We start from the raw sequence: 26,329 nt of genomic DNA on the forward strand, positions 1-26,329 counted from the left end.
CGAGCTGTCAGGGGGCCGCCTCATGAGAACCACACTCATCCTGAAAGGCGCCCCAGGAGGCACTGCCCAACCTCGGCGACCCAGGGTCCATCTCCGTGACTTCTGCCATGACCGGTGCTGCCTGAACTAGAGCTCACTGCACAGTTCTCCGAAATGGAACTTGAATCAGTACATATCAAAACATACATTTTCTATCCCCACGTGTAAGCTGGAAATCAACATGCCGCCACGCTGACAGGCGGTGTTAAAAAAAAAAAAAAAGACAACGCTTTTACATTTTAGTCAAGGATCGTTGACTTGCGTCAACTCATCGCGGCCCAGGCCTGCTCTCTCTGTTAAAGACGGGACTCGGCGGATCCTTAGGAGGTGCGGAAGGCACGCCAGCCCTGAAAAGTGACACGCTCCCGGACACAATCGGGGGACACGGGAAAGGAGTGACTTCTGCACGACGTGCCACTCGGCCACCTCATGCTAGGCCTGTGTGCCACCAGAGGCCGCCCATTATCAGACACATTCCGCGGTGGGGGAAACGCACACGGAGACGAAGCGACCGGACGGAAAGGAAACCGCAGTCACGCCCGGCAGGTGCGCCTCTAGCTCCTGGCAGAGAACTCGATGAGCGGGGCCGGCCACTCAACGAGCACACAGGCGGGGGGGTGGGGGGCACCGCACCAGGCGAGGGGCGGGGCCGGCGAAGAGAGACCGGGCTAAGCGCTCGCGACAGAGAGGCGCAAATACAAAGAGGTCCACGGCGCGGATCTACCTTCAAGTGGCAAAGGAATCCTTTTCCTGCCAGTAAACACTGACGGCGTTTCGAACACAACAGACAAGACACGGGAGAGGGGGCTGTGAAGAGGAAATGCGAGGGCACAGAGTCCAGCTGGGCAGTGAGTGTCAGTTTCCTTGAAGTGGAACCTGGGGGGGCCGGGCGAGGAGAAGACCTGTGAGGGCGACTCCGGCAGGCCAGGTGCGGAGAGGGGCCCCGAATCCTTACCCCCCCTTCGAAGGTGGCTCTGAAAAAATACACTTACAGAGACAAATGGTTCGCCTGATCCAAGGCTGGAGAGCTGAATGGATTGTTTGCGCTTGAAGCACGTCTTTTCCTGTTATTCTACCAAAGGGGGAAGGTGACACTTCTCGGAACTCTTGAAATACGGCCCCTTGAGTACTAGATGACGCTTCATTTAGAACCTTGACAAAACAGTGGAGGACAGCACTGAAGAGCTGCTTGTCTGGATTCTAAGTAACTCCTCCACACACGCATTGACGTAATAAACCATAACAATATATCTTGCTTTATTGAATTCCTTCCAGCTCCGAACCAAAGGCTAAGCCATGCCGGGGAGATGACACGGGTGAGGGACGGCCTGAGGGCTGGAGCTGGGCCGTTCTCCCTCTCCCGCCTCACCAGCAGCGGCTCCGTCAAAACACTTGACGGCGAGGAAAATTCAATTTGCGGATTCTAGATCCCATTTTGATGCTAAAAGTCTAACTCCGACGCACGCTGCTTTATTAAATGGCAAAAAGAACATCAAGGGAAATTTTTCTGGTGTCCGTTTTTCCTCCCCAGAGATGTCAACACCATCCTGACATCGCTCTAATCCTCCCATTTCTGGCTCCCTGGGACCTGGCAGCCAGTGGTTCCAGGGGAGAAGTGCTCCTGGGCCGGACCATCTCTCGGCCCCCTTCAGCGAGGATGGCAGGAGGGGGCCCAGCCGCTGGCTCCCTCGGGGACGCAGCAGTGGTCACCAGAACTGGGACAGTCAGGGACTTGAACCGGTTCTTGAACTTCCATGACGAGCTCCATTTTGTCTCTTTCCTATTAGGGCCCCCACTCCCTGAGAATTTGTCAAAAAATGAGGAAATCTGTGGCCAAATCCTCTCTCGACAGGAAGAAAAACACTCCACGGTTATCATGACTTTCCTCAAGTGGCGACTCCACTCTCTGTGAAGCGGAGGGGTGGGGGGGTGGAGGGGGGAGGGGACCCCGAGGGACTGAAACAGTTCCTTCTACAACTTCACAGGACCAGAGTCCAGCACAACCTCCCCCTTTAGTTGGAAATGAGGGCCCAGAGATGTTAAGTCACGTCTCCGAGGCCACAGAGCAAGGAAGCAGCACAGTTAGAATAGGAAGATTCCAAAGGTGGACAGGGTCCAGCTAACTTCTAAATGCTATGCTGTTTGGGGGCCGACTCAGGGATGCGCCACCCAGGGAGGATCCCGAAGGAGCGAGCATTTGCCTCGAGCTTCACAGGCAGCAGCTGCAAGGCGTGGGCAAGAGCTTGCGGAGGGTGGAGGTGGGGACTCTGGAAGGAAGCGACGAGGTAGACGTTGGGGGAAAGGGACGGGCAAGGCTTGGACGCCAAGATCCCGGGACGGCAGCTAGCGGGAGACGACGTGAATCGGTTGTGCTCCTTCATGCCTACTCTGGAGTGGTCTCCACTGCCCCCCGGCCACTCAAGGCGATCCCTCTCCTCAAGGCACTCTTCCCCACACTCTACGTGAGGTGGATTTTACTGCCGGCCAACAGGGAGACAGAGAACGGGATCGACTCCATACGACACATGGAAAAATTTGCAAAAACCCCTTTGAACGTCTCTGTTCCTTCCCCAAAGTTCCTCCTGGGCCAGGTGCCTCACTTCCTCCCCATCTCTCTCTTTCTCCCACCGTGGCCTCTAACCACCACCCCCGTCCCCCGCCCCATTACTCTGAATTATCCCATTCCAGACCTTGGCTTTCAAGGCCCGTGTGGCAATTCAAAAGCTTCATTCTTCTGGGTTCAAACCAATTAGTGGCTGAGGGTTGTTATTAACAAGGCCAATGTCACGGTATGACCAGAACATGCATGTGAACAGGAAAACGGCGCACATGTGTGCATGGACACGCACCCCCTCCACACACCCACACCCCCCCCCCACACACACACAGGTTTTAGGCACTAAAAGGCAGATTTTGTTGCAAGCCTGAGCTCCTCTGCAAGCCATTTCCAAACTCCGACTGAAGTAAACACTGTGGATAATACACTGTCCTATTTGCTTCAACCCTTAAGTGCTGAGCAATAGAGAAATTCCAAAGAAACCCAGATGTGCTTCACGTGGCCTGAGAAGATGGGCGAGCACGTTCAGACTTCCAGCAGACCACACGCTTCTGGATTCCCTCCCCGCTGGGGTCAGATCCCTCTCTGTCCAAGTGAGTCAGAAAGGGTCTCCCTCTGCATTATTTCCACCCAGGGACCACGGGGTTGGGGGGAGGGTGGGGACAGAACCCCCAACTGACCCAGCAAGTCCGAAATGGAAGGCAAGGGTGTGGCTCCATGATGTCAGAAGCTTCCCCTCTAAGTTCTGATTTCTGGGTTCTTCCTCCTTAGCAATAGCCCCCATCTGGGACAGGGGTAGAAAAGACCCAGACCAAAGGTACAGAGAAAGACGGAGACAGACAACCCTGGATAAAGAGACCACAACGGAACCGGGTAAGTGACGGGCAAAAAACTTGTTTTCTTTTGGCCGAGGTCTCCTTGGCTGTAGTCACGCAAGCATTGCCAGCTTTGGAAAACTATAGACCCACTATTTCGAAAGCTAACCAGATGTTGGGCCGATTTCCAATGTACTTCCAGTTCTGATTATGTGTCACTGGAGATCCGGAATGATGTTTTGCCAGCTCTCTGCATGGCGAAAGCCTCCCTTTATCCTGTTACCTCTCAACCTTTCCCATACCTCTCATCTGTGTTCCAGTAACTTCTCAGCAAGATAAAACAAAACCCAAAAAGCCCAAGATTCCTCTCGGGTAAACAATGATAAATGGAGGGCGCGAGAGGGTGATGGGTGGAGTAGGGAAACCTTGAAGAACACGAAAGCTGCAGAACTCACCCCCCTCCCTCGGGCCAGGCCTCTGCAGACCTGACAAAGGAGAGATGGCTGCATTTGCTATTACAGATATGAACCAGAATTCATTATGTGGCCCAATTGAATCACAACGAGTGCCTTCCTCCAACCGGTCAACCCTTTCCACAGTGGGGTATTCATTTCGGTGCAGCATCTAATCTATTATGATTTACTGGAAGGCCTGAGCTAACATTTGGTTTTTATTAACATTGCTTTTATGTTAAAATTGTCTTATGATGAAAAATCTATCGGAGAGAGACCATTTCATTAGGGGCCCTGCTTGGAAGGTATGGATCTAGAAGAGAGAGGCTGAAGGTTAAGTGCGGCTAACTGGCTAACTGCATGCTGCCTAACCAAAAAACCAGCTGACCAACAGCCAAAAGACCCCCATCAAATGCAGACCCTGGGCTCGCAGGCCAGGGCTGGAGCATAAGCCAGATGGCAGCTTCCCACTAGGCAGTTTCCTTTGGGGTCCCCCGGGAACCGGGCTCCCAGGTGCCACACATGAAGCGTCCAGCTTCCTCTCCAAACCTGCTCGATGGCCCACGCTCGCTGATTCTAGAAATGACCACCAGTGGCAGGGTCAGGGACCCGGGCATCACCTAGATTCCTCCTTTGGTGCTCCCTCCCGTCCAAACCAGGCAGGACTCCCTTCCCCCAGCCCTGCTCCTCCCCTCGTCTCCCCATCTTCGTAAATGGCCCCACACAGTTGCCCGAGTGTCCCATTCACTCTATCAGCGTGTCCTATTTCTAGTTTCCAAACATACCGTAAAACCTTCCGGTCTTCTCCATCTCTACAGCCAACATGCTGATTCAACCCACATTAGCCCTCACCTGGACGGGTGGGGCGGCTTCCTACTGGGCCTCCCACATCCCCTGCGGCAACCCTCTCCCTCACCCGCCTCGTCTACTTTCCACCCGGTAGCCAGACTGGTCTTCAAAGACGTCCGTCTGATCATGTCACTCTTCTACTTAAAAGTCCTTTAGGGTTTCCCACTGCTCTTGGAATGAAATCTAAATTCCTTTTCATAGCCTTCAAGGCCCTCCGAGATCTGGTCCCCACCCGGCTGGTCAGTGCCTCGCTCTGCTTGGCCTCACTTTCTGCTTCTTGAACCTGCAAGCTCTCGCCGACATCACGGCCTTTGCACGCACTGTTCCCTTCGCCTGGACCACACCTGCCCCGGATCCTGGCAGAGGGGACTTCTCGCCCTTCAGGCCTCCGCTGTCATATTCTTTCCTCAGGCCAGCGTCCCTTGACCCCCCTAGCTAGTAACCCCCGCACCACCACCACCACCACCACCGCTGGTGCATTCTCTGTCACAACACGACCCGATTTCTTCTCATTCACTTGATGGAGGCTCATCAGATTGTTCCAGCGCCCAGAACGACGCCTCACACACAGGAAGTGTGTGGCACGTACCTGAGAGATGACGACAAAGCCCTTCGCTTTCACCTCCTCGACACTGCCCACGCCTGCCCATTATCTCTCCATTCTGCCCGTCTTCTGGCTGAACTGCGGTGAACCCTTTCTAAGGGGTGCACAGAGGTCAGATCAGTTCCCGGATGAACCCACCTTCAGCACCCCCCACCCCAGCCCATAGGATGCGGTTCACCGTCACTGCCCACCCAATGCCCGCAGACTGGCTCCAGCCCACCCCTTTCTCGGGGCGCCCTGCCCACCCTCGCCTGCTGCCCGCCCGCCTGATGAGCGGACGGCGGTCCCAGCCTCGGTCAGCCTGGAGTCTGTGGGCCCCCAGGCTGAGCACGCTGCCCGGCACACAGCTGTGCCCTAAGTAACTGAGTAACTTCAGGGACAAATTCTTCGTGACTGACAGTCTTTCAGAACCAAAGGAGATTTGAGACAAAGCGGTCACTTTCAACAGAAGGTAAACACGGAAGCCATGTAGATTGCACAACGCATTCCTGCCTGAACAACCTTCGGAGTTCCCACTGCGTCAGAACACAATCAAAGCTCCTCACCTCCGTGTGTCCCCGCTTGCCTGTCATACTGCCGTCACCTCCCACCCCTCTCGCCCTACTCCCTCCACAGCAGCCACAGTCATGTCTGTGAAAGTATGTGTTTGGTTCACCACCGCATTCGCAACATTAACCACAGTGCCTGGCATCTAATAAATAAGGCTCCCGAGATCTCTGCTGGGAGGCTGAGGGAAGAAATAAATGAATAGCACCAGCAGGAAATGGAAGAAGGAATTAAATTCCCTCAATTATACACTTCCACTCTTTTAAGAAGAAATCCCCTTCGATGTCGAGGAGGAAGGGGAGAGGAGGAGCCTCAAGAAAGAAAGGGAGGCACCCCAGGCAGGACCTCGGTGGGGTGGTCCCTCCAGGGCCCAGCACTGGATGAGGGAGCGCCTCCCTCCCAGGTACACAGCTCCGGCTCCAGGAAGGAAGCCCGTCAGGAAAGCCAGCCACCAGAACGACAAAGTGCCCCTTGCCCCCTGGAGCCTGGCATCCCCACCCCCAAGACGACACCTCCCTTGCTGAGGCCCCGAGCTCGGGCTACCAGAAAGAGAAAGAGCAGCCCAGCGAAGCCGCCGCACGGCCGAGAGCCGATCAGTCAACACACTTTGGCTGAGTGCCGACCAGCTGCCAGCCATTAAGTTGGGTACCACGGTAGGCCATCGGGACAGACATGGTCTCTACCTTTAAAGACCAGGCAGTCCAGAATGAAAGGGAAAATATGGAGAGAAAAAGAGATAGAAAAAGTGCCACAGGATCTCCATGGAAATTTAAAAAGGTCTGCTCCTCACAAGACCTTGTTAGCTGATGAAAAGACAAGTCACAGACTGGGAGGAAATCCTTGTGACACTCATCTGATAAAGGACCCAGAACGTGTATTATTAAAAAAAACCCAAAAACTCAAGTCTCAACAATTAAGAAAACGAACAACCCGTAAAAAAATTTTAAATGATACTTCGCCAAAGAAGACACACAGAAAAGGGGCACCTGGGTGGCTCGGTTGGTTAGGTGTCCGACTTTGGCTCAGGTCATGATGTCACGGTTGTGTGAGTTCGAGCCCCGTGTCGAGCTCTGTGCTCACAGCCCGGAGCCTGCTTCTGAATCTGTGTCTCTCCCTCTCTGCCCCTCCCCTGCTCACGCTCTGTCTCTGTCTCTCTCAAAAATAAACGTTAAAAACTTAAAAAAAAAAAAGAAGACACACAGAGTGGCAAATGAAGCACACAGAAAGAAAGTCATTATCATTAGGCATTAGGAAAATGCAAACTAAAATCATAATGAGACACTGCTACGTACCTATTAGAATGACAAAAATCAAAACGAGTGTCATACAAGTATTGGCAAGGATGTGAAGACCCGTCATACACTGGTGATGAAACGCCAATTATACAGCTACTTAGGGAAAAAATGTGCCAGTTTTTCTTAAAAACAAACAAACCTGGGGTGCCTGGGTGGCTCAGTCAGTTAAGTGTCTTGACTCTTGGTTTTGGCCCAGGTCACGATTTCAGAGTTCCTGAGATCGAGTCCCACGTCGGGCTCTGTGCTGACATCATGGAGTCTGCTCGGGGTTCTCTCTTTCCCTCTCTCTCTGCCCCTCCCCTAAGCATGCTCGCTCGCGTGCTCTCTCTCTCTCTCTCTCTCTCTCAAAATAAGTAAACGTTTAAAAACAAACTTAGGGGGCGCCTGGGTGGCGCAGTCGGTTAAGCGTCCGACTTCAGCCAGGTCACGATCTCACGGTCCGTGAGTTCGAGCCCCGCGTCGGGCTCTGGGCTGATGGCTCAGAGCCTGGAGCCTGTTTCCGATTCTGTGTCTCCCTCTCTCTCTGCCCCTCCCCCGTTCATGCTCTGTCTCTCTCTGTCCCAAAAATAAATAAACGTTGAAAAAAAAATTTTTTTAAATAAAAACAAACTTAGACCAATTGTATGATTCAGTATTTACCCAAGAAAAAAGCAAATATATGTCCATAAAAGACTTGTACATAAATGTTCCTAGTACTTTACCCTTAAGAACTGGAAATAAGCCAAGTGCCCATTAACACACGAATGGATGAACACACGGAGGCAAGCTACTCGGCAGTCAGAAGAAACGAACCGGCGACACACAGAGCGACGTGACGAATCTCAAAATAATCACACCCAATGAAAGAAGCCATACAAAATAAGAGTACCTACTGCACGATTTTATTTACGTAAAATTCTAGGCAGGACAAACTCATCTACGGTGACAAGGAACAACTCGGTGCTGCCTGGGGAGAGGGGTGAAAGCGGGCAGGGGGAAGGTGACCAAGGGGCAGGAGGAGAGGTTTGGGGTGATGGATAGGCACGCTGTCTTGATTGTGGTGATGGTTTCATGGGTGCAAACATAGGTCAGAACTTATCACAGAGTATACTCTCCATATGTGCAGTTTATTGTACATCGATTAGACCACAATAAAGCTTTTTCAAGTGCCATGGCTTTCAGCCAGGCTGGGTTGGATTTAGCCTCCTGATTCAAGCAACTAGAAAACTAGGCAAAATACATAAAACAGTGATTACGACACACTGGACAGGGCAAGCAGCAGCGCTGGAGGGTGACCCTGTGAGGGAGGAGACGAAGGCAGCGGGCCCAGGGACCGCTCCAGTTCACCGTCTGGAAAGAGTTTCCAGGCCTTGGCCCAGAAAGAGAAAATCCCAAGAAAGGCCACAGTCTCCCTCTGTCGAGAAGGCAGAGTTTGGAGCTCAGAGGGGCCAAGCGACTGGAACCGAGAGGAGGGAGGACCAGAGAGCTGCAGACGGTCCATCTGAGGCGTCCGCTAAGTCCTGCTCTGTACATGCATGTGACGGAAGGGAAGGACTTTCTGGAACGCAGCAGGTGGAACGATCTGGGGCTCACACAATGCTGACAAGAGTTCATGTTCCCAGCGGCCAGTGTGGAAAGACCACCCAACTGTGGCCCACCGGGCACACTCTTCAGAAAGGGCCTCCCTCAGCAGTGGGGCCAAGTGAGCCTGAGACAAAAGGCTGTTCTGGACCAGCACCAGCAAAGCTTAAAAGCCTCCAAAGGATCAAACCAATTCCAAGTAACTTGACCATGACCCAGGACAGAAAAATCTCTAATAGAGACCAAACCAGGAGGAAAATCTCTAATAGAAACATAACTAGAATTTACACAGATGACACAACAGACAAGAATAAATAAAAGGGAGGTTATAAAATATTTTTAAGTGAATAAAATCAAACCACATCTATCAAAATTTATTGCGCCTAAGCACACACCTAATGTAGTGCTTAGAGGGAAATTTATAGTATTAAACTCTCATCACAAAAGAAAAAAAAAGTTAAATATCTGGGAGTGGTATGGGAAGGGTATGACTGACAAGGAATAATAGCATGAGGGAAGTTTTGGTTGATGGAATTGTAATGAATCCTGATTATGGTGGTATTGACCAAACCCACACCTGTGCTACAATTCATACAACTACAAACAAAAAAGATTAATTTCAGTATATGTTAAATTCTTTCAGAAAAAGAAAAAAACTGATTAGCTTAAAAAAATCAATGATCTCAGCGTCCATCTTAAGAAACTACAAAAAGAGGAGTAAATTAATCTGAAGTAAGCAGCTAACAGTAAGAAATAATGAACAGAAATTAATAAAACAGAAAACAGAAAAAGAGTACAGAAAAATCAATGAAACCAAAAGACAGTTCTTTGAGTAGCCATAAAATTAGTATGAAATTGTTAAATCTTTAGCCAAACTGATCAGGAAAAAGAAAATCAAGACCTAAACTACCAATACCATGAATTAAAATGGGGACATTACTATAGATCCTACAGACATTGAAAGGATAATAAAGGAACATAATGAACAAGGGTATACCAATAAATTTGACAATTTAGATGTAACGACAAATTCCTCGAAAGACACAAGCTATCAAAGTTCACTCAAGAAGAACAAATAAAGCTTCATTAGCCCTGTATCTACTGAAGAATCTGAGTAGCTAAAAATCTTCCCTCAAAGAAAACTCTAGGCCCAGACGGATTCACTGGTGGATTCTACCAAACAGTTAAGGAAGAAATCATACCAGTTCTATACAAACTGTATACAATCCAGGAGTAGGAAATGGTTCTGAATTTATTCCATAAGGTAAACATAACTCTGAAAGCAAATAAAACAAGAGAATTATAAGACCATAAACAAATATCACTCTTGAACATAAATGCAAAACTCCTTAACAAAATTTTAGGCAGGTCAAATTCAGTAATGTATAAAATGTGCCTGCCACATTAGATGGGACTAATAAATCCCAAGTGAGTATCACCTGAAGGGATCAGAAAAAACTTCCTTGCAGCTAGACCCTTGACAGGCAAGCAGAATCTCAACAGGTGGGGACACTGGGGTCGAGAAAATGGCAGGAAGAAACACAAACGAATGTAAGAAAGTAGAAGACTAGCCAGGAGCAGGTAGGCGTGTTGGCACTGACCGGGATGGCTGCCAGGCTTCCAGAGAAGCTCATCGCTCTGGGAACAGTCCCAGTCCCAGGGCCCTGGGGCCAAGTCTGTGCTATATGACCCTGACCCCCAGCCATGACTGAATGTTCCAGAGTTAGACACACCACCAAAAGCTGCAACAGTCAGATCTCTTGCCCAAGAATGTGAAACCTGAATGGAAACAGACTCCCAACCTGGGATCTGCTGGGGCCAAATCACAATCTGCCTTGAGGAAGTCCCCAGAGCTGGTTGGTTCCTGCCCTTCCCTCTGTCTTTCAGCAACTGCTCGGATCCTGGGAGCTGGCTCAGGGGCCTTCCTATAGACTTTCCCTTTTACTGCTTTTTTTTTTTTTTTTTTTTTTAATTTTTTTTCAACGTTTTTTATTTTATTTTTGGGACAGAGAGAGACAGAGCATGAACGGGGGAGGGGCAGAGAGAGAGGGAGACACAGAATCGGAAACAGGCTCCAGGCTCCGAGCCATCAGCCCAGAGCCCGACGCGGGGCTCGAACTCACGGACCGCGAGATCGTGACCTGGCTGAAGTCGGACGCTTAACCGACTGCGCCACCCAGGCGCCCCTCCCTTTTACTGCTTTAAGTTAATGAGAAGTAGTTCCTGTCGCTTGTAACCAGAACTTTCAGGGAGTACCGTGTCAGTATCCCCAAGTTTATCTCTGTGAAAGAGTTCTACCACTAGATAAAAATTTGCACCTAGAGCCAAAGGTCTGTGAAGGGAAGTCAGAGGAACCAGATCAAGTTGGAATGGTGGGTGCAGTCTGGATACTTAAAATGCCAGGAAGAGGAGGGAGGAGTTTAAGGGAGAGATGAAGGCACGAAGGGATTCTGAACGGGAGGGACGCGGTCCACACCATGTCACAGAGGATCTCCTGGCAGTGCCATGGAGGACGGATTACGAAACGGCCGTATGTTAGACCCCGTTAGACGGAGGCTGGGATAATGGCCGCTGGAATGACGGGCCCAGACCTCTCTTGCCCTCGTGCCTCTGGCTCTCACCTGCAGCATCTAGCTTCGAGCCAGGCACCAAGCCACACTTGGTTAAATTCTGCTGATCAGACAGCTGAAGAGGGAGGACTGGCAAAGGCTGACGACTAAATGCTAGACCAAAGGAGGGAAGGAGCTAAGGGTCGTGGTAGTTTCAACTTGGTAGGCAATCTGAACCGAACCAGCAACGGCAGGAAGCGTGATGAGGTCGGGGTACACTTCAGGGAACAGCACACGGTGTTCCAGGTGCCACCGAAACACCTGAACAGGAGTCTCCAGCATGCAGCGGGCAGGAGCTCGGACTGCAGAGGGCATAGAAGTCAGGTGCCGGGGAGCGGTGGGCGGCACCCGGGCGGGAGTCGCTCGGTCCCACGGAGTTATGCTTCCGCCCAGAAACTGAGGGCTCCTGCGTGCCACCCACCACGCCAGGGGCTGGAGGGGATCGCAGAAGCCACGGGAGCGAGCAAGATGGGAGGAAATGTCAGCAGGATTCCGAGCCTGCTGGGCGCCTCTTAGAGGTCTCCTGCCGGGTGCACAATGACTTACACATGACAAGAGCCATCACAGTGGGTCCTCTCCACGGTGGGAAAAGCCTGGAAGGAGTTTCGGTGCTGTTCAATAAGGGGATGATGGCAGAATAAATGATGCACAGACATGACGATCAAAAAGAACAAGGCAGTTCTCTAGGAACATGATGCGTGGATACATGACGAGGTCAGAAAAACAGGGTAGGGACAATTAGGGACACCTTGTTTATGGTTCAGTGCGGGGCAGTCATAGAAATAAAATCCTATACGCTCGTACTTGGGTCTGCATGGAGATCTCTAAAGAGACACGCAAGAAAATGCTAACACGAACTGCCTTGAAGAAGAGGGTGGAGGACAGAGATGGGAGGGGAGGCTTTTTTTTTTATCGTATATATTTTTGCCACTAGTCCACTTATTTATCAGGGTTAAAGATTTAAGAGTAAATATTTACTATGTCGAGAGCTTCTTAAACGTTTCTAGGCATAGGCTGTCTTAGTAAAACCCACATCCACCTCCACACCTCCCAATTAGCTTATGAAAAACCTCCTAAAACGTCACCTGCTACAAAGTCTCCTCTACGCCAAGCCCAGCTCCTGGCAGAGGCCAGAAAGAATGTTCTTGATTTCTTTGCAGAGATTCTGATGTGGAGGTTTCAGAACCTACCGGTGTCAAGCCAGGTGGGGGGTACACCAGAGGCCGTCCCCAGGGAGGAAGTGAATGAATGAATCCTAACCAGATCTGTCAGTTCCACAGGACTCTGATCCTGACCACTCCACCTCAATGGGGGAAGCCAGAGAACCACACCTTTCTTCAGAAAGGAAACCTACAATTCCACCCAATCTGCCCAGAGTCTATTTTAGCCCTCAACCCAGAGCAAGAACTTCAGCTATTATAAATAGCAAAACCAAGATCACAATTTGACTGATTTCAGTTCTGATGTTAGGAAAAGAGGTCGGGTGCTCAGCCGGTTGTAAAAGCGAGGGGTCGAAAGAAAACCACAGTGTGAAGATAGTCATACCAGGTTAGACGCTCACTTGTACCCTTCCTCCCACCCGCCATATTGCCTGAGTAACCAATTCCTGTGGCTTTGGTCTGTGCAAAAGCACCTGAGAAATTCTGACGAGGCTGAAGAGAAGTTTCGGGGGAGTCTGCCAAAACCAGAAAGGGCATCCCTCAAGGAGAGCGGCTTTCTTTTTTTTTTGTTCCACGAGGCAGAGGAGGGGGATGCCAGGAAGGCGGGCGAGGTGAGAAGGCTTACCTTTGTTATGAGACATGGCATAGAGGAGGCAGAGCACAAACAGTGCGTGGTAGTCGTCGTCCGGGCTGTCCAGGGCGTGGTACACCATATCGAGGAAGGGTCTGGAAAAGAGGAGGGGCACGCATGAGCCTCCTGGCGCACACGGTGACCACTTCTCTCCCACCAGCACGCGGCGAGCCCTCTGAGTGCCGCGGCCAACACCAGGCGTGGGGGACGGGCCCTGCCCGGGGGAAGCTATCTCCAGGGGAAAGTGACAGAGGACCAGACCCCTTAGCACACAACAGTCATGCCCCAGCTGTTCGAGACAATGGGGGTAAACGACGCAAAGCCCTGCTCCTGGGGCACTCCCATGCCGGCGAACAGACGGACCACATCATCGCTGAGACGAGTGAGGGGCGAAGGAAGAACAGGGAGCGGCGAGGGAGACAGACAACAGCAGACAGAGCACCAGCAAGTCCGAACAATTTCAGAACGTGGGCCCTGGAGACAGACTGCCTGGGTTCCAATTCGGATTCAGCCTCTCCTAGCTGCAAACCCTTGGGTCAGCTACCTAAAACCTGTCCGTTTGCCCATCGGGAAAGTAGGGATTAAACCCTCACGGGGTTCCGGTGAGGGTTCAAGTGAAACCACGAAGGGCCTTGAACACAGTGCCAAGCGTCCTCGCGTGGAGCAGCGGACAGAGGATCCCTGTTTTGTGTTTTCCAAGGGCACTTTCTCCACGAGCTCGCTTTGGCAGGTGCTGGCCCAGCAGTTTCTTGGACGGACTTTCTCTGACGGGCAAGAAGCGATGTGAGGTCTCAACTCTGATGCTTAGTGGAAATACCACAAACCGCACACCCCAAATGCTGCCCTTCCAGGGGAAGGGCCTGGTCTGGAGAGATAGAACAAGGATGTTCACCACAAGGATGACAGAACACGCACAGATACGGCCGCACAGACAGGGGGCTCTGAGCCTGTGACCAACGGTGGCCGCCTCTCTGGATGCCAGGCCGAAGCCAAGAAAACAGAGCACCTTGGTGAATGACGGAGCACACGTAGCTCCTAGAAGGTCACACAGCCACCGTCCACACCACTGTGTAGGGGGCAGTGAAGAGGTGTGGGAGACACACAGGGAGACGCTTCACTGCCTAACCTTTTAGACTTAAAAAAAAAAAAAAAAAAATCTGAATCCCATAAACATACCAGTGATTCAAAATAAAATATTTAACTGGAAGAGGCCAAAGAGAAAGGAGTGAAAATGTTCTTGTGGCAACATTTCAAAGGAACACCGGACACTCGGAAATTGAAGGAAGAACCCTTTTTAGAAGGGGACAATTAGGTCCAGGCTGCTTCTCCAGGGCCCCAGACCTTCCCCGGCCCAGATCCGGCACCTTTCAGATGCCTGAATAGTTTTGCCATGTGCAGATTTGGGTTTCTGTAAGTTCCTGGCAATAACACTTCCAAACTTGAGAGCAGGATAAAAAACGTTTTCTTGTAAACCAGCCGCTCGGAATGTGGATTATATTTTCGTTTGGGAGCAATACACATAACCAAATGCCCAGGAACAGAGGGAGGGCCGGGGGGACATAACATCTTCTAGGAGATGAAGTGTCGTGTGGCCATTAGCATTGTGTTTGCTGAGAGTACAGCGCAGTGAAAAAGATGCCTGGTGTTAGGTACTGGATGGAAAGAAAGAAGACAAAATGATAAACGGCAAAGTGTAAGTACTGGGGGCACGGAGGGCACAGTTCCCACTAAACGGGCAATGAAAAACGACTGGCAGGAAATAACCAGGATGTTAGTAACAGCTGCCTTCGAGACTGGCATCACGGAGACCTCTTCCCCTTCTTCATACACTTTTTCAAAATGTTTTCACGTTTTCTGAATGTGTATTACTTTTGTAATTTTTTTAACTTTTTTTTTTTAAGAAAAGAACAAAAAAATTTTTTTAAACATTTTTCAGTTTCTCAGGCCTGTATTTAACCCCGAATGCAGACATAGGCCCACGATATACGAGGAGTAGAACAGTTCCGCTTTGTACTCCGCTGTTTCTTCAGACAAGTGGGCCAATGTCAAGATGCGATTCATGTCAAGGAGAACAGTCCGCTCCCTCCCTCCCCCGGAGCGCCCTCCTCCCTGCTCAGTGCCCGGAACCGGGAGGGGAGAAGTCCGTGGCAGTGTTTCTGACAAGCAACAACTCGATACCTTTGCAAAGGAGAAGGCAACTATCGACCTGCTCCAGTCTCCCCTTGGATTGGGTCTCAGCGCAAAGCACAGCCCTGACCCAAGGGTTCCCGCGGCCGCAAGCTTGCACGTGGGCCCAACTCAAGGCACCAGGCTCAGCTTGCATTACAAGCCACGTGGTAAAAGATGTCAGTTAAAGTCAAAGAAAGTTACGAAACAATCTCAATCGACTCTAAGAAAACCCCTCTCTTCACTAAAAATCAGGAAAAAACAAAAAAAGAAAGAAATCTCAACCGAACATTCAAAACATAACAATGTGGTCTGTCCCCCCCCTTTTTTTTTAAAGAATACATGCTTATTTTCTTTCGTTTGGCGAAGCTATACTATTACCATACTATGTCAAATATGTGCTCTGTTTCCATTTATTAGATCCTAAGGAACCCAACATATCCTGACAGTATTCACTTAAAAGCAGCAGCTGATATTCTATCAAGCCGACGCTCCCCTGTTTGCTTATGCACCACCCCCCCGCTACTAGTCATTTGTGGTTTTTCCAATCATTCCTATCCTAACTAATGCTGTGCCAAGCAACTAAAGGTTGTTTTCCCGTCCCTTTCTGTGTTGAGAATGATTCCCTTCATTTTCAGAGCTCCAGGAGTTATGTTTTTTGCTGCCAAGCAAAATCAAAAAGGTCTCTGTGAGTTCCAACAACTGATAGCCTGCACCACACTCCAGGGTTTTTTGTTGAAACCAAAGTAAAAATGGCCCCCTTGTGCATCTGACAGAAATTAATCCTGTCTGTTAGATAACTGAAACATTTGCCAAGCCAAGGGATGTGGAGGAAAAAATTAGTGTGCTTCAACTCTCTGCTTCAAGCTGGACGAATAAAGAGGATGGTGTGTGTGTTTCAGCCACTCCGGCCCGAGAGGCCAGGAAGGGAGTGCTCTGTAGGCTGACGTGCCGTGCGTTTATGAACCCTGAAGGAGGATCAGGTCAGCGCGGGGGTCAGCCTGGGGGGCCACCTGTTAAGGAAGTAACTCTGAAACGAAGAAGCCCTCGCAACAGTTCACCGCACACTTTGAGAGCAAGCTTACACCCTGTCTCATTCTGGAAGGGGCGGTGCTGCAGCAAGTTTCCGGGAAATGTGGCATCTCCACGGTTTAAGAGGATTTCGCTGCCGCGGGCCATCAGTGAAATGAAAAATCAGGGGAAAAGTCGAAGGTGGACAGCAGCATTAAATCACGCTGGCTGAGCCACAAGGGCACGCCCCACAGGCGGCGGGGTAGCACGGCAGTGAACGAGTGAGCCAGGGAGATCCAAACACGGCTCCCAAGGGGCTCCCTCCTGGGAGCGGCAGGGCACGGCCACGGGTGGTCCACACCCTTTAGGACAGGGCACAGCCCCAAAGCACTTGGGGGGGGGGGGGCGCCATGTCTCAGTCTTCCCCTTTCCAAGGGGTGAGCGCTACAGGGTTGAGTGGCAGCTTCGTTCCTGTGGCCTCTCGAGAGGGGCTGTGCCTGTGGTGGCCGGGGGGCTGGAGGAGCAGGAAGGAAGCAGGATGACTTTGCGGAGGAGAAGGCGCCACGCGGGTGGCAGGAAGAGGCCCCCGGTTACCTCTGGGGGGCACCCCGGCCGAGGCAGCCCCCCTCATCGCTCAGCCTACATCCTCGCCCCAGCGACGGAGCAGCACCCCCCACCCCGACTGGCAGGCGCCCCACCCGCAGCACCAGCCCGAGTGGGGGACGATGGGCAGCACCTGCTCCACTGCACGCTCTCCAAGCCCGTGGCGGCGCTCTTCTCCTCGTCCGTGGTGTTCTGTTCCTGCACGGACATGCTGGCCGCCAGCTCCGGGAGCTTGCTGCGCTCCATGATCACCATCTCTATCTCTAGGAGCAAACACAGAGACCGGGATGAGCCCAGACAGCTTCACGGACCTAGATTTACAGACACAGCCGGGCCACAGACAAAGCCCGAGGGGACGGCTCCTAACACGTCCAGCAAGGGCTCGCCGGCAGTGACGGGAACATGGGCAACAGGCCGGGGACAAATAAGACAGAGGCCAGAACCCCTCTCCGGTCTCATCCCGGCAATGCCAAGAAGCGTGACCCTGACTTTGACCCCCCCCCAAAAAAAAGCACAGATTGCAGTAGCTTATTCAACGTCAAGGTGTTTTTTAAGATACTTATTCTACTCCACTGATACCACACTTCCTTCACAAAGGAGGGGAAGCAGCACAAGAAAAATGATATGTGGTTACTAAATCATAACCCGATTCACTGAGAATATTCTGAAACCGTTTACACTGTACAAAAGGCTCTGACGCGCCTGAAGCTTTTGTTTTCCTTCTCCCCCCAACAACTTCCAGAAGGCAGGGAGAGGTTAGAAACCTCACTGTATTTTTCCCAATTAAATAAGGGCAACTTGAAGCAACCGACTGAAGCACGGCGTCCATTGTTTATTTTCCGAAAGAGATATGAACCAGGAGAGGAAAACATCTTGAATTAGAGATGGTTAGCTGTGGGCTGTAAGGTGTCCGTGTCACGGGGGTCTTTGACATGAGGTGTGGACCTTCAAACAGCTGGTTCTTGGAACCCAGAGTTCAGGTCAACCCCCATCTTCAGGAGACGGAGGAGGGAAAGGACACTGACGTGTGAACCTGCACTTGTTTCTTGAGGGGCGGGAGCGCGCCCAGGACTCTGGCGGCCCTTGCCAGCCGTGGTCTTTCCCTGGACCGGCACAAGGACCTCCCACCTGGCCGCCGCCTCCCTTCACCCCCAGTTTGTTCTCCACACAGACTCAAGTTATTTCAAGTGGAAATTAGCTCATGTCGCCCTTCTGTTCAGAACTCTCCACCACCTTCCCATCACACTCGGGATGAAATCCAAATGCCTTCCACGGCGTCGAGGCCTCGCACGGCCTGGCCCCTGTCCACCTCTGACCTCACTGCCTGGCCTCCTCTGCCTCACGCCTCTCCAGCTGTGCTGACAGCTTCTTCCACACTCTTGAGGGGCCCAAGCTTGTTTCTGCCCAGGATCGTTACACGGCTGCTTCCTCTGCCCGGGACGCTTTCACCCCCGGTCTTCCCAACCCTGGCCTGACCCGATCACATCCTTCGAGGCCCAGCTCCAATGCCACCAACCTCAGAGAGGTCTTCTCCGACACCCTCTACACCTGTTTTTCCTTTACCTCTTTATTATTATCTAAAATCTGTATTTCATTCATACTTCCTTAGTTCTTCCCTCCTGTCCACTTTCTGTTCCAGGATCCCATCTAGGGTACCAGGTTGTATCCAGTCACCACGTCCCCCTGGGCTCCTCCTGGCTGTGACCAAGTGTCTGACTTCCTTGCCTCTGGTGACCTTACAGCTTTGAGGAGACAGAACTGGTCAGGTATTTTGCGGAACGTCCCCCGACCTGAGTCTGGTGTTTTCTCATCACTAGACTAGGCTTGCAGGTTCCGGGAGGAAGCCCACGCAGGAGACGTGCCCTTCTCACCCCGCTGCAGTGAGGGTACGGGCTCCCAACACAAGACCGTGTCCGCCTATGTGACGTCTACACCACCTGACGGAGCTGACGCCGGTCACACTTCCCCCCCCCGGAGAGTTACCTGCCCTCCTCCTTCCACGCAACACTCAGTGCGAGTGAGTCATTAAGCGCAGCCCACAGCTGAGGAGGGGGAGTTACCATGTTCCAGCTCCTGGAGCAGGCAGTAGCATCCATCGATTACGTAGAATTCTTCTGCATGAATGTGTCCCCTCTGCCCCGTCTCAATTTTACTTCTTGGCATTTGTAACTGCCGGGATTTTCTATGTTCTGTGTATCCGTTTGCTTGCTTGCCGTCTGCTTTCCCCCACTCGAATGGGGGCTTCGTAAGAACAGCTGCCTTGTCTGTCTTGCTCTCCACTGGACTTCTGGGGTCGGGCCCAGGGCCTGCGACCACAGGGCAAGCGCTCAGTGATGGGACGGACAGGGGGACGAGGCTCTGGCTGCACACAGGGCCGGCAGCTATGCACACACGGCCGCCACAACGTGGAGCGGGTGACCCAGAGCCGCACCCAGTCTGCCCTGAGCCTGCACCGTGTTCTCATGGGAGACATCCCATGCCCACCACCCTCTGGGACCCCCTCGGGCACGGCTGCACCTGCCATGGTCCTCGGGCGTGGACGAGGGCATCCCCCACCGGTCCACATGGGCCCCGACCGCTAGCCCCTCCTTCTCAGTGTGGCCCGGAGTCAGACACTGCAGACCGGAACCTCCCACGGGGCCGCCCCCACCACAGACACGGGGGCCAACCCACGATTTTCAAGTGGTGTCCAGACAGTTTGTTTGTGTAGTTCTGTGTTTATTTTCACGTGCACGGGAAGAAAATTCTAACCACACAGAGAACCTGTTCTTTCACCGCGGCTATCACCACTTAAGAGGGGGCGAAATATAAGGGGAAGAAAGGGAGTCGATTCACAGGGAGCTATCGAGTCAGCAGGAGTCCGAGCAGCCAGGGCCGCCGCCAAGAGCAGGCGGCGGCACAGACTGGGGGCTGAGAACCACCGCGCCCTCCTGCGTCTGCGCCTTCCCCCCCCACCAACCTCTTTCAGTGGCCTCCCAATGAGCCCCACCTCCCTGCTGTGGGGCAGACACCTCATATTTTTAATTATTCTCACCTTTAAAAAACCTGTCCCATTTATGTTGTTTATAACGTTAACACGGCAATACAAATACGTGCAACTTACAACAAACGGATCTGTGTTTGGAACACGCGTGCTGAAATCGCAGATCTACTTGACTGTTCTGTGTTCCTGATAGAGCATGCCAGTGAAAACATCTGAACACTAGCAGGCTGGCTGTGGTGCCAGCCTCTGGCTTCGACCCTGGGACCCATGACACGCCTCCTGTACCGCTGCAAGCTCCTGTGCCTCCCAGCCCAGCTGACGGGGCGGAACTCAGCTCCGAGGACTCCCCGAGGTTACGGGGCCGAGCCCTAGCCCCTCACTCTAGAGAATACGCTGCTCTGACGTGGTAATTCCTTCTGGGTTGTTTCATCTCCCTGGACGCCGGGAACTCTGGAGCAGAGGAGCAACGAAAGATAAGCCTGTCTCGTGCTCACCAAATTTAGTTAAGGAGTTGCACAATAATTTTGAATGACAATTCCCCATGGCACAGCACCACGATGAGCAGATGGGACCAGAGCCGCTCCAGGTAAAGGGTGGGTGGGCTCCCAGACGTCTCTGACTATGGGTTCCCTCCCGCCCCTGAAGCTCCCTTCTGGAACTCTGTGGAGCTTCACACAGAACTGCTGAAAACCACTGGTTTGGTCCCAGGTACTGAACATGAGGAAACGGAACCCAGAAGCACAGTGACAATTAACACAGCTAGAAAGGCAGCGGCAGAAGGCCAGGACTGCTGCCCTCTCGGCTCCCAGGTCGCGTCCTCGCGCGGGACCGGCCCACGAGGGCCTCTCCGCTCCACGCGCAACGATGGTTCCGAACTCTGGTTCTGTCACCCTGGCTCCCACAGCTGTCCCCAGCCTCCTGACCCTCCTGCAGCCAGCACGGCTGCGGAACGAGCCGCTCGGCTGAGGTTAACCCTCTTGACGAATGTACCACAGTCCTTCCAACGCCAACACAGGTCCCCGCTCCTCCACTGCTGCTTTTTAACCATCTTATCCAGACAACCCCCAAAAGCTGTGATTCTTACCCAGGGTCTGTCAACTCCCTGCAACTGCATGCAAAATGCCAAGTGGGCGAAAGAGGGGTGGGTAATGGGTTTTTGGGGAGACGGTCTCTCCACATTCTCACCATTCTAAAATGGAATCTACGTGGGGCGCCTGGGTGGCTCAGTCGGTTAAGCGTCTGACTTCGGCTCAGGTCACGATCTCTTGGTTCACGGGTTCGAGCCCCATGCTGACAGCTCAGAGCCTGGAGCCTGCTTCAGATTCTTTGTCTCCCCCTCGCTGTCCCTCCCCCACTCATGCTCTGTAGCTCTCTCTCTCTCAAGAGGAAATAAACATAAAAAAATTTTTTTTAATGGATTCTACAGCCATCTTTAAAAGAGGATGAGAAAGAAGGTTTGACCTTTCCTTTCCTGGTGATTCAGTGTCAAAGTGAACCTCTCTTTTATGCCAGAACAGATCATCAGGCATAGTTCTATCAACCCTCCGGGGCCCACGTCTCTCTGCAGACACAGGCCTGCCTGGGCACAGCCTCGCTCCCCTCCCAGGGCACACGCACCATGCTGTTGCCACCAAGGAGAGCGGATCAGGGGGCATGCGTGCACGGATTTCCACTGACGCTCACTGAGGCCAGGACTCAGGCTCTGATGACGAGTTCTCGGGGAGCTCCACCTGACCCTTCTATAATATAGCAGGAGCCCCCATCCCATCCAGGTTTCTGTTCCGGAATATAAAGGGACCGTGACCATAACCCAGCTCAGCTCTGCTCCAACTTCGGTCATTTGCCTGCCTCTACGATGTGTGCCACATGTATGTGTTGCCCGTCCCATTTGTCACCTACCTAATCATTGTATTTGACCTCATTTTTCTTCTTTTGACTTCAATGCATTTTAAAAGGAAACTTTCAGTCACTATCAATACTCTTCGATTGAGCAACCCCGCTTGCAGGGATTTGTCTGGAAGATACACCCCTAACAATATGAAAACGCACACGCACAAGAGGGTTCACTGAAGTATTATCTGTAGTTGCAAAATACTGGAAACTACCTAAATGTCCAAGCATAAAGATCGGTTGAATAAACTTGTCCACACACACACACACACACACACACACACACACACAGGGCAGCTGCAAACCAGAATGAGGAAAACCACTGTACTGATACAGGAGAGAAGAGCAAGCATGTACAGCATGCTACCCTGCGTGTAAGAGAGAAGGAAGAGCAAGAAAACATATATAAATTGGCTTCTTCTTACAAAATGAAATATGGGAAGGATATCCCAGAAAATAATCCAAGGTGGTTACCTACCAGAGGTAGGGGAATGGGTGGAAAGAATATGGAAGGCCCCCTTCCTGAACAAACCTTTTTGCACACTTTTGTTCACGGTCCATATATTTTTTCAATAAAAATTGAATCAGTAAAAAAATGGGAAGGAAGAACCCTAAACTGAGAAGATTAAAAAAAAAAAATAGGACCCCCAATTTTTTTCAAATACATACCATATCTACCCTGACGGAGGGGAAAGAAAAAAGGAGAGGCAGGTTAATGTGAATAGCTATAAACAGGATACATGACTCTATGCCCTCAGTTGGGAGATGGGTGAAGCATTTGAGGAGGGAGGGGGAGTTGCAAACCATCCTGAACTCTTGTTTATTACACAATAAACAAACGGAAACTTTTTTAGATGTATTCTAGGACTGAGCAAACAAACGTGTTGATGCTGTTGGGAGGCAAGGCTCCAGCTGAAGAAGTGACACACAGATCTGGAACGGGAGAAGGCAAGAAAGAGCCTTCTGGGTACTGATCTGCATCGGTATGAATATCAGAGGTGTTGGTATGAATCCACGATTTCTAAAATACACACATGCATACGCGTTTGTACGCATGCATATGCATGCGTGAGGAAATGTGTATTTTGTGTTTATACACGCGTCTATTTTCTAGCTCTGTCCACTGAAAGAGCCAAAAAGCAAAGCACCATGGGAGCCATCATCACATCTGGGACCCAGATTTTGGTCTCTAACACCACTGCCCATGGAGAGGAACCAGGGCTTTGCAGAGAAAGGGTTCATCCTGGGGATGGGCAGCGTAGGTACAAGATGAACCTGGTTAAATTGTCACGCCAGAAGGCATAAAGGCTGCTCAAAAGAAACGAGGGGACTGTATCACAAGGACACAGCAGCCAGGTCAGAAGGGTTCCCAACGGCCAAATCTGGGACAATTTGAGCATCAAATTAATTAAATCAGTAACGAAACACAAACCACTAAAAACTGGAATCCATGGCCTGTGCCAAGAAGAGATAAATAAAGAAACGGGGAGAAGGGAGGGCTCTCCCTTACAGCAGAATGCTGAGGGCTGATCTTGAAACGTGGAGAGAGTGCTGACGTTGGAAAATCAACATTTTGTCACCATGCGGGTAAAGAGTGGCTCAGGCAAGTATCATTGAGGAACAAATCCCAGGGGGGCACTTTAATGAGGCACAGGATTCATCTGCATTATCTCTAAGTAGCTCCCCACGGGTTGCTAATCAGTCGTCAAGAAGAGGGAAAGCAATTATACGCTGGAGAGACCGGGAGATACCTTAGCCAGGTGACCGATATTCACGTCACCCGGGAGGGTCAAAAGGACATCATGTGCCTCGAGATGGGACACACGGGGAAGGACATTCCACCACGTATGCCCGGAATGCATAACCTTCATCTTATCACAAAGGAAACATCAAAGACAGAATGAGGAACGTTTTAGTAAGGCAAAGGAGGGAGAGGTCCTGCGTTCTTCAGAGAGGTCAATGTCGTAAAAGAGAAGGCTGTGGGAAAACGCTCCAGCCTGATGAAGGCCAGGGAGGCACGACAATTAAAGGCACTACCTGACCCTAGACTAGATGTTCTACTGGTGGGGGAAAGATGCTCTGGAGGATGTTAGGGCAACGGACAAGCTGAACCGCAGACAGCAGAAAACTCCACTGAGGCGGACAGCTGCACGGCGCTCACCAAAGCGAACGCGCTATCCTTGGCAAACGCGTGCTGACACCGACAGGAGGGAAGGGACATGATGGGTGCAACTTATCCAGAAAAAAAGTGCGGGGCGGAGGGGCAGGGAGAGGGAAAACCAATAGGAAAGCAAATGAGCTAGAATGTGTTAAAAGATGAAACTGGACAAAAGGTAAACAGGTGATCTTTATACTATTTCTTTTTCCAAACTTTTCTAGTTTGAAAATATTTTCAAACGAAAACACGTTTTCATTACTACTATAAGCATCAAGCCAGTGTCAGCAGAAAGCAGGTGTGAAGACACACACACGAAAGGAGCAAGGCCTGCTGTGTGTGCTGGAAAAGGGAGGTGTGAAGGACACTAACGCCAGGCTCCCCTGGAGCTGATCTCAACGAGAATCTTCTCACTGCTCCAACTCACCCAGAACCATCCCCAAACCCCGCAGCTGGGGCAAGGCTGATCTGGCCGATCTCTGCATTTTACAGAAGGGCAAACTGATATACAGAGGGATTGAGGAGGTGGGCCTCTGCCCCCACGGCTGTGAGCTCCTCTCCCCGCACTGCCCACCGGCCACGAGCTGGCAAGGAGCACCCGTGTGGCTACAGTTCCGGCATCGGGCACCATGGCCCATAATCTAGAAGGCTCCAGCGTCCCAGCCTGGGGGGCGGTGCGACCCCTTTACACAACTGGAGTCTGGAGCCTCTGGGAGTCGAGGAATGTCCCTGTGAGGCTGAGCAGCTGGGCGTGGGAACCCGAATCTCCAGCTCCTTTGCCCCAGCCCTCCTCGGCCTCTGTCACTTCCCCAAAAGCCCCCAAAGCAGAAGAGGATTTGCACACTCGTGGACACTGCACTATTCACGGTGGCCAAAAGTGGGGAAGCAAGTGGATAAGCAAAATGCAGTGTGCCCAAAAAAAACGGAATATTGCTCGGCCTGAAAAAGGAAATCCCGATACATGTGACAACACGGATGAACCCTGAGGACGTGACGCTAAGTGAAATAAGGCGGTCGCAAAAGGACAAACGCCGCTGTGAGCCCACTGACGTGAACTACCTGGAGTAGTCAGATTCACAGAGACAGGAAGAGGAACATGATAGCTGCTGCAGGGAGGGAGGATGTGGAGGTAATGCTTAAAGGGGACAGAGCTTCAGTTCAGGAGGAGGGAAAGAATTCTGGAGGCGGATGGCAGTTTTGGTCGTACGGCAGTGTACGTGCAGAGGAGAGGCCGGAGGACTCTCCACAACCAAGGACGTCAACCTCTCCCCCTCCAGATGACAACTCTGGCCAGATCCGTGGGCTTCCCCAATGCTCTGACATTCTGATTTTCTTAAATAACAGCAATAATCCATCAACTTGCCCGGCATGATGTACATTCTAATCTGATTAATATTTGGTAAATGAAGTGCTTTTCAGGGAAATGGCAGGCATGACCTCCCAACAGTCTTTGACTTCACAAATTCAAGGATCCTCTGAGTTGCCCTCTGTGTTCTACATTCCAGGAATCAAAACGAGGACAGACCATAGAAAGGGGGAAGGGGAGAAGATGGCCCTAACAAGACCATTCGGGGAAGGAGGAGGAAGATGCCCTTGCCGGTTACCTAGGAAATAGGGGAAGGACCGCGTGCCATTGGCTGGCCTTGGAGCAGATTTTCGAGAGGCAAACGGCACCTGGCCACAACAACAGGGTGTCCAAGGGCTGAGTATTTAGGGTGCCTCTTCCTTTGTCTTACTGAGCAGCATGAGGGTGAATTCAGAGGGTTTCTCTTCCCCCCCTGGGAAGTTCCTTACAGTAGTTAGGCCCATCTGGAAACTTGGCACTCCCACACCTCTACAATCGTGGGGCTAGCCGCCTAGTCCTCTCCTCCCTCCCTTCCCACGGCCCCCCCACCACACACACATGCTCACTCACCCCGCTGATTCGTTATACAAATCAACAAAGAACCGGGCTGGCTGCACAGAAACCTGCAGCCGGGGGTGGGGGTACCCAAGCACAAAGTGCCCCCCGGCCCAGCTCCTCGCTCCGCTCTCCACCTTGGCCAGGCTTTCTTTTCAGTGCCCGTGTGACACATGCTGAAGGGCTCAGACACCGATGCTCGTGTTTCTGACAACCCGAGAGCCGGGCATCCTGATGTCCTGCCACTGGTGGAGAAGTGATGATTTGCCCAGGGTCACAGAGCTGCTCAGGAGCAGTCCATCAAGGGTCGGGGGGTTCAGACCGCAACCTCCCAATGGCTAATCCGTGGCTCATCCCAACTCTGCCAGCCCTGGGGTTGGCTCCGGCTTTCCAAGAGGAGCCAGAAATGAGGCCAGGGCTCCATTTCATTTCAACGGAGGCTTCAAAAACAACAAAACAAAACAAAACAAAACAAAACAAAACAAAACAAAACAAAACAAAACA

The 26,329-nt window shown here is 51.6% G+C and overlaps 1 protein-coding gene across 1 annotated transcript in view; it reads right to left on the bottom strand.

Annotated features, from left to right (window-relative positions):
• The window catches only part of CLEC16A (C-type lectin domain containing 16A), a 204,378-nt gene that overhangs the window by 121,807 nt on the left and 56,242 nt on the right, over window positions 1-26,329 (bottom strand). Inside the window, exons 12-13 of the mRNA XM_040459036.1 lie at window positions 17,031-17,160; window positions 13,112-13,212 (exon numbers count right to left, since the gene is read on the bottom strand). Coding sequence (XP_040314970.1) covers window positions 13,112-13,212; window positions 17,031-17,160 — 231 coding nt within the window. The remainder of the gene's footprint in view (window positions 1-13,111; window positions 13,213-17,030; window positions 17,161-26,329) is intronic.

The sequence above is a fragment of the Herpailurus yagouaroundi genome, unplaced genomic scaffold, assembly GCF_014898765.1.
Source record: "Herpailurus yagouaroundi ecotype Mexico unplaced genomic scaffold, PumYag 222, whole genome shotgun sequence".
Lineage (NCBI taxonomy): Eukaryota > Metazoa > Chordata > Mammalia > Carnivora > Felidae > Herpailurus > Herpailurus yagouaroundi.